Source organism: Colletotrichum paranaense (assembly GCF_030867605.1).
Source record: "Colletotrichum paranaense strain IMI 384185 chromosome Unknown Scaffold_16.1, whole genome shotgun sequence".
NCBI classification, from domain to species: Eukaryota; Fungi; Ascomycota; class Sordariomycetes; order Glomerellales; family Glomerellaceae; genus Colletotrichum; species Colletotrichum paranaense.
Window position 1 is genome coordinate 374,386 of NW_026848974.1, and position 8,346 is coordinate 382,731.

At 53.8% G+C, this 8,346-nt stretch overlaps 1 protein-coding gene across 1 annotated transcript; it reads right to left on the bottom strand.

The window, feature by feature from the left end:
* Positions 1-253: 253 nt before the first annotated feature.
* On the bottom strand, positions 254-7,052 carry CPAR01_14638 (RhoGEF domain-containing protein; the record flags this gene model as incomplete). The annotated part of the gene is made up of 4 exons (XM_060498888.1): positions 254-370; positions 436-1,530; positions 1,581-6,580; positions 6,866-7,052. Coding segments are annotated over 4 exons (6,399 nt in total), but the record flags the coding sequence as incomplete, so codon positions are not given.
* Positions 7,053-8,346: the final 1,294 nt, after the last annotated feature.

Here is an 8,346-nt window from a genome sequence, read left to right on the forward strand (position 1 = left end):
CCCCTATGAACAAATCCCTGACTTTACTCTCAAGTGGAATAAAAGTCATGGGACAAGCTTCTAACGTCCTTTCATGAGCAATAATACAAGCCACGGGGATGAGTCCATCCCGGCTCAATTGGTTTTTTGAGCGTTCAAGCCTTTGTCAACGCACACGTGCCTGACTGCACGCAGACATCAGCCTGGCCATGGGTGAAGAAAATCAATAGTCTTGGGTACTTTTGATAACGCCAGCTGTGCGTGTGCTGAGGCTCTATGAATCGGCCAGTTTCGCAAAGTGCTTGGACCAGATCCAACCGACTTGATCGTCAGGGTCATCTTGGTTTTTGGCAAGCCATAGCTCGCCCTTCTCAGCAATAACATCAAAGATCTATGAAAAAGGTCAGTCTGGCAGCTCTGAACACACGCGCACAATACTGGAAGTCATGTACTTACCTCACCGGCTTGGTACGTAAGATACGGGTAGCCAGCCTCGTGCTTTGTTGTTTCAATATTGAACTCGAATAACGATGCAGCCAGCCAAAGAATGTTATATCCATTCCCAGCTGGGGTGCGCTCACGTGACGATGCGCGTGAGGATCTTTGGCCTTCCTCGACTCCATCGGGCATTGGCAGTGCTGAATGGAACAGGCCAGAGAAGCGCCTGGATTCATTGCCCGCATGCTGGGACTGATGTGATGGGTTGGAGTCTCTTCTGTTATTTGACGCCGACTCTGAGCTCTGTCTCGGGAGACCATTCGTTTCGTAGCTTCGACCAGTGCCAGGTCGAGTGCTGGGCGGTGGAGCAATTGCACGGGGCACAGGTGATTGGTCACCCGTAACTGGAGAGGCAGACACTGAAGGCCGCTGAGCAGTTGCACCGGCGTAGTAGTCTCGGTAGTGGAACTGATGGGGGCTAAGTGGTGTAGTGCTTGGCGACAGAGTGAACTGGCCGCTGTGGCGCTTGGCAAAGTCTGGTGTCGGCAACATCGGGGCATGGTCACCGTTGACTGACAAGCCTCTGGCTCGCGGAGATTGTATCTCAGCTGGCCGGGGTCGGTGCTTAGTCGTGACATCGTCGGTGCTAGCTGTAGTAGACTGCGATGTCCTTCCTCTGTATGCAGGGTTCAGGATCCCGACATTGGCGAAGAGTTCCTGCGCGTACTTATAGTCCCTTTGGAAGGCAGAGACAATGTCGGGAACCTCTGGTGGCGGCCCCGTCTCTCCGGTAACCTTCTTGACCTTTTCCACCCAGATGGAGTACCAGTTCGCCTGAATGTTGACGAAATTGCCCAGACAAATGTTTCCAATCCTCTCTGTTAAGGCAGACAACTGGGGTAGCTCCTTCTTAAGGGTCTCGTTGAGGGCGTCGTACTGTTCCACCAACTCCTTAAGTCTGGCGTCTACCGTCTTTCCACCTTTCTTGATTTGTTCTGCTCTCTCATAGTCAAGCCGTCTCTTCGCACGTTTCTTCATTGCCAACGAGGGGTTACCATATGCTTTGATCACATGCTCGAATGGCTCAATGACATGCTTGCGAACCTGCTGGAGCTGCTTGGGTGTTAGTGTTTGGAGCATAGCTTTTTGAACGGATTGCTCACATGATCTTCTAGGGCAATCTTCTCAATATCTCTCATCGAGACATTGAATTGCACCCATTTACTCTCCAGCTCCGGATAGCTACCAGGTTGGAGACGCATCACAAGCTCCATGGCGGACAGGTACTGCAAGAACTCATGCACGTAGGCGCTGACCTGTCGGGTGTAGAACTCCACATCTCTGAGAACAACTTGTAGCCGAAGGTAGTCGTCGCCAAATTTCTCATGGAGCTTGGCGTATACAGCATCTTCGGGAATCTTCGAGCTTGCAGCCTGAAGTTTATCGACACGTTTGCCAAAGGCTCGGGCAAACCCAGCCTTGACATCGGATTCCTTCCTCTTGCGGCCAACAATTTGCCCAACAAGCTCGAAATTCTTCTTCGTCTTGTTAATCTCGACAATTGCCAACTCCAGGGTTTCCTTGGCTGACAACAGCTCGGCTCGGTCCGGATGATCCTCGGGGGTGTGTCGCAGAAGCTCTTGGATGAGATTAGGATACTTGGTGATTCGCTGCATGGGCTTGATGAGAAGAGAGTCCAGGTCCCAGGCTGCAGTCAGGTCCTTGGCCACTTCATTACACTCATTGAGCCAGACCTTTACGGTGGGATCTTGCTGGATTTGGATCAAGCGTTTGGCCGCATGGTCGCTGTTTCTGAGGAAGCCCTCATGCGCCAACCTCATCTGTTCAATATGCTTCTTGAAGAGAGGACCCAGCGACGTGGCTCTATCGTTGTCGTCACCGAGTTCTGGCGCCACCTGATTCGTGGACGAGTTCCCAGTCTGTTCCGAAGCAACCGAGTCCTCCTTCGGCAAAGGGGAACGCCTACCGTGGGGTACGTAGACAGTGCAGACAGCTTCCTTAAGCTGAGCACAGAACATGGTGTGGAAGGTGATAATCTCGTCTGTGTTTCTGAAAATGAGCTTGATGGTTTTGTCATCCAGTCGTGGACAAGCTTCAGCGGTGCCCTTGTAGATCTCTTCCACAATATTCATGTCCCTTACGAAGACCATCTCGGTGTCGACGAGTTCTCTGATCACATTGCGTCGTTGCACTAGGCGGTGCTTCTCTTTTCCGATCGGTCCGTCTTTCTGACTGGGTGTTGCTATCGACTCGACAGGAGTCTGGCCGCCAAGAGAATACTCCCTGGTTTCAATCGACATGTGGTCGATGGATTGGGTGGTTGAGACGGGGCGCGATGCATCTTCGCTCTGACGCCGAGAAGAGCCCGCAAGGGTGCTTCCAGGAAGTGTGTCTGCGTAGATGCTACTAGCTGCTGTTCGCCTGTCGCGGACTCGTGTAGACGCAGGGACTGGTGGGGGCTCATGTTCTGGCCGCGGCAAGGTAGGATCTACCTTGCGGGCTGGGAAGTGACTCTCATCAATGTAAGGAACCGAGAAACCATCTCCAGTATCCAACTCCGGCAGCTGATGAATGGTCGCACGTTGGGACGGCTGAACGGCTGCTGTATCCGATGGCGCAAAGTCAGGGCTGTAATGTTCACTCTGTCGGGCGGACGAGTCTCTGCTAGAGCCCGATCCAAAAGCCGACTCGGATGCATAAGGCGGCTTGGGGATTGGGAGGACATCGTCAAAGGCCGAGATCCTGTGATGGATGGGTTCGTCGCTGTCGACCGAGAAATCAGTCCATGCGGATTGCTGGCTGGTCCGGTTCACAGTCGCATGCATGGAGGGAACCGTTAGGCTGCGGGACGTATCGGGAGTTTGCTGGCTTTCGAGGCTCGTTTTATGAGGATCATCTTGCGGATCAGAGGACTCGCAAGTAGATGCTCGTTGAGACGAATCATTATCCTTGTGGTGCTCATGGTAGAAGTCTTCAGGCTTCTCGAGGGTGTCGCTTGCTGATCCCAAATCCTTCTCCGTATTGTGGTGGAAGTAAGACACATCACACACGGACCCATCCATATCCCCCATTTGACTCTGATCGTCAAAGTCATCATACGACTCCATTCTTGGGAAAGGAATTGTTTCCTGTCTAGGAGAGTCATATTCAGATTCCCGCCTGAGGATTTTGACTGTTGTTTCGTATGGCGGGCTCGAGAAAGGAATCGGCTCGTATTCAGACATCGGCCGCGAGCTGGCAAATGCACCAGGAACCACCGGTTCATCAAACTCGCTTCTCGTCGGGGTCGGTTCAGGCGATTGATGGGAAGATGTTGGTTCCAACGAGATCTTGATCGAAACCGCGTCGTCCCCTGCGGACTCATCCTCGAATGGGTACTGGTATTCCGCTTTTTCTGGCGTAGGCGGTCGAGGCTCTTCCTCGGCTTCAGCCTTCTCTGGCGCTGACGGCGGGGGCTGCTCTTCGACTTCGGTAGTCTCGGCCAACAAATGTAGCTGAATTTCCTCAGCCTCGTTCTTCTCAAAGGTTGGCGCACGTCGCACTTCTTCCAATTCAGCCTGCTCGTGGTTGCCGTCGGCTTGAACGATCGTCAATCCGAGCCCAGTAGGAGGTTGCGCGGGCTCTAGCTGCACAGGTGGAAGTTCCTGTGGCTCATTATCGAACTCGGTAGTCTCCGAAGTGGCCGAGATTGTGGATTGCGGAATTCCTTCCTCTCTCTCAAAAGGAGGGCTCAAGGCCGGGAAACTGCCCGGGATGCCGAGCGTAGGGGAGTCTGCAGCTTGAGGCTGAGGCGGAGAGAGGGAAACGATGGGTGGCAATATCGTCGAAATGGTTAGTGGCTGAGGCGACTGCGCAGGCGATGGAGGCTGCACCGACGGTTCCGGTGCTGCAGAGAGTTCCTCCAACGGCTTCTCGAAGGTTTCGCTATGATCCAATGGAGGCGATTCGGCTTCAATCGGCGGGACCGGCGGAATCTCTTCCTCCTCAGCAGCAGCAGATTCTTCGTCCTTCTTGCGTTGCGCCGCTGCCTGTTTTGCATCCCGCACCTGACTATCGCGGATAGACTTAGTATACGCTAGTCTGATGTGTTCGCGCCGTTGCTCAAAGTCGATAGGGCCCACAGAGATCTTTCGTCTTCTCGTCGTTGATCCATCAGGCTTCAGGGACTGCTTTGGTGCAGGCTTATGCGGCGACTTGGACCTGTCAACGGCTTTCAAGCGCGAACTTGCCGTGGTGGCTGTCGATACAGATTGCCGAGGTCGAGAACTGCGCAGTGGAGGAGATAGCTTCGGAGGTGGTGCTGCCACATATGCAGTGAGACGGGTGTTGTTATTCGGGGTCACAAGACCTCGAGGCGCAGGTTTCCGTCCTGGCGTCGCTTGCGTAGGTGTTTTCGCTCGAGTAGGTGTCTTGGCACGATTAACAGGTGTAGTTGTCCGACTTGTCTTACTTGCGGGCGGCGGGCGCTTGAAAGTCGACGGAGAGTTGGCTCTAGAGCTTTCCCGTGTTGACGGCGGACTGTTCGAGTCGCTTGAGTTGGCCAACTTGCGTACAGAAACGGGCAGGCGCGATGTAGGTGATGCTGCTCGTTCAAACTGCTCGACCTCTGCCATCGGTCGTGATGCAAGAGCCTTTCTCACCAAGGGCGCTCCAGCCTTTGACGCGGCCACATCACTATGTGCCCGAACATGACCTCTAGCATTGGGGGCCGAACGTCCTGTTGAACTATTCGACTGTGTTGTTACGGATCGGTACCAATCGGTTGGGGAAGCCGGCTCGACGAGGTCAGGATCGGATTTCGTCCTTTGGTGGAGCTTAGCCACATGTATACTGGACTCTGAAGTCCGCCGCGGCCGTGAGCCCGAACCCTCGATTCCAAATCCTACGGCCGAGGTGTCACGCTGTTCTGGAAGAATTTCGCCGAAAAGCAGACCGGGCGCTCTCGGAGATGAGGGTGGTAAAGAAGGCGACTTGTGCTGCAGGTTTGTCATAGATTTGGATGCGTGTGCAATGCCCGTAGCTGAAGTCGTATTCCGCGGCTTGGCGATTCGACTGGCGAAAGATTGCGAATTGTTTGACAACTGATCCTCGGCGACATATCTCGTTCGTTGTGTTCGAGTGGCCGTTCCTCTGCTAGTATCAGGTGTCAGTTCACGGTTCGTCGAGGCCCTCAGTGTAGAGTACAATGTTGACCCGCTTCCACTAGGTGTAGTTTTGTCGATATTTGTCGCGGCTCTGGTCGGTCGAATAGGGACGCCTCGCACAGGGATTCTGGGCATCGAAGGAGCCGGGGACGAGGTCTGCTGATCAAATCTCTTGGTTAAGTCCTTGACGCTCGGCTTGCGATTTGTGTTTGTTCTAGGGGCGCCAATTGGGGGTTCGACAGGAGCGGAAGCAGATCGTTGCGAAGGGCGCAAGGGCGTGCGGCCTGCGGGAGCCGGCGGGTGCTTTGGATCTTTGCCATTGCCGTTTGGCCGCATGGCCGGGTTCTCGCGAGCTCGAGATACGGAGGTCGCCATGTAGTCGTAATCTGAAGAAGGGGTTCGTCGATGATGATCTGACGACTGTACGCCTCGATAGCTTCGGTAGAAATCATCCGGGTTTACTGAATCGTGATCATGACCAGCGGCGGCGAAAGCCCCAGCCGTGTGTGCGGCAGAGGCATCCAAGTTCTCGAGAGCGAAGGCGTTGGCAGTGGGGCTGCTAGGGATGTAATGGCGATGAGATTGCTGAGAGGGGTTCTGGGATGAACGATGGTAACGATCGGAATCGGAATCGAGGTCGAAGTCGGAGTCGTGATGGTCGTAGTGAGAGTCAAAGTTGGGTTGACGATGAAGCTGGTGAGGGTACTGAGGAGGAGAAGCTAGAGGTTGCGGTTGGTGGTGCTGGAGATGGACCTGGCGTTGCACATTGAGCGCAGGTGCCAGGCGGTCCTCGTCTTCTGGACTGCCAGCTTCCATTGTGGCCTGAACATCAGTCAGGCGTGTCGGGTGGACTGGGTCGTCAAGAATTCCATAGACCCATGCAGGCTGTGTGGGATGTTTGGGTTGGGAAGCATTGATGTGTTGGCCTGCAAGCTGAGTGGGCAGCGACAGTTTGGAGAGGCGACGGGCAGTCCCTGGTTGGAGAGCGTTGGCAGTGTCTGGGGCCTATCGACAGCAAATCTTAATGCATGGATGGGTGGCCGCCGCAGGAGCAGGCCGTGAGTGTAGTGCGACTTTTTGCTCTGTGGGGGTTTTATGGAGATTGGATACTTTTGCTGGAGTCGAGACGAAGAGAGATCTGCAGGTGCCTTTTCCGCGGTTGTGTTAATTTTGTCCCTTTTCCCGGGGGTGTCTTGTGGTGAGGTGATGAATCGGACGCAACGAGATGGGATGGCAAGAGCGAGGTTGGAATGGTGGGAAGGTGAAAGGCAAGGGCAACCAACGGGAAAGGTCAAGATAGTAGGTTGGTTGGTAGGTAATTAGGCAGGTAGGGAGAGGCAGAGAGAGACGTAGGCGCACGCGTGCACGCACACTCACACTTGCACACACCACACAGATTGCCTTTTTAGCGCACTGAGTAAGTGCGAAGCGGGAAGGCACGAGGAGGATACCGGTACCTTCTCCCTCCGCGCTAATATGTGTGAGTGAGGAGGCAGATGGGGGGAAGAGAGGAGAGGGGCCGGAGAGGTGTGTACACTCCGCATGTGTGTGTCGCCTACCTTACCTCGAGGTACCTAGTGGCGTGGTGTATGTGTAGTGGGAAAGTGAGAAGGACCCATCGTCTTCATTGGTAAGGTAGTTGTTAGCTCCTATCTACCTCAAAAACAGACACTCGTTGACGATGGCAAAAAACCTGGGAGGATATGAAATGGTACGGGGAAGGAACGAGGAGCAGAATTAGCGCAGTGCCTTTCATTCTTGCGACTACACCAAAATCGCAAAATTACAAGGCAGGTGCAAGTCTGGGTCGGCACGGCACGTAATCATCCCGTCTACACCTGCTTCTTTTGCAACAAGCGAGGCAGAGAAGTCTCTGCTAATTGCAAATTTATTAGCGACCTGTGGGAAGCAGCGGACGAGCATCCGTAGACTGTAGTGTACAGAGTATGCGCAGTATCATGCAGTCAGGTCGTGGTCGACTGGATGAGCTGAGACGGCAAGTGGGGACCGTAGATGCGAAAGGTGAGGGTATCGTCCAATCGGTCAAGATGAATGCGCTTCGGTCAGAGACTCAGAGTGGCAGCCGGGACATGATGGAAAGCAAACAGGATTGGATCATTGGACGTCGCGTGCAAGGTACGGAGCACGAACTGGTCGGGCAGCTTGGCAGTAATTCGCATGTCAGGGAGGGGGAACTGCCCAGGTATTCCTCTTAGAGAGGGAGACGCGAAAGAAAGGGAGGGGATGACGGCAGGTACTAGATTCAGTTCGGTAGGTCTGCCCGGACACTCGGGAAAGAGGGAGCGAGACCCGGGCCAGGGTCCGGGAAGGCGTAAGGGGGTCGCCTCTGCACACAATTTGGAACTATCATATAATACTTAATCAAGTGTATGTCTGCCTCATGAATAGAAAGCAATTATCACCAAAGCCCAACGAAATGAACAGCGTTTCTGGCATCGATAGAGACAAAGTAAGTTCATGTGGTGGAGAGTAGGTAGGAGAGAGGAACAGAAAGACAAAATTGACTGCAACTTCCAGTGTCGCATGCAGGTTCACATTCAGGTACGGACACAAAGTACGTACTTCTTGACCGAATCGCATCAGAACCACGGAGCAAAAAAAGACAAAAAGCACAAGGTATTACGGACACCCGGTGTCGTCTACTTCATAGGTACATCGTACTACGAGTACCATGTGAGGTACGAAGTACTGCGTACAGAAAATAAGACGTCAATTTGCAAAATGTCCGTCTTTCCCTGTCAGC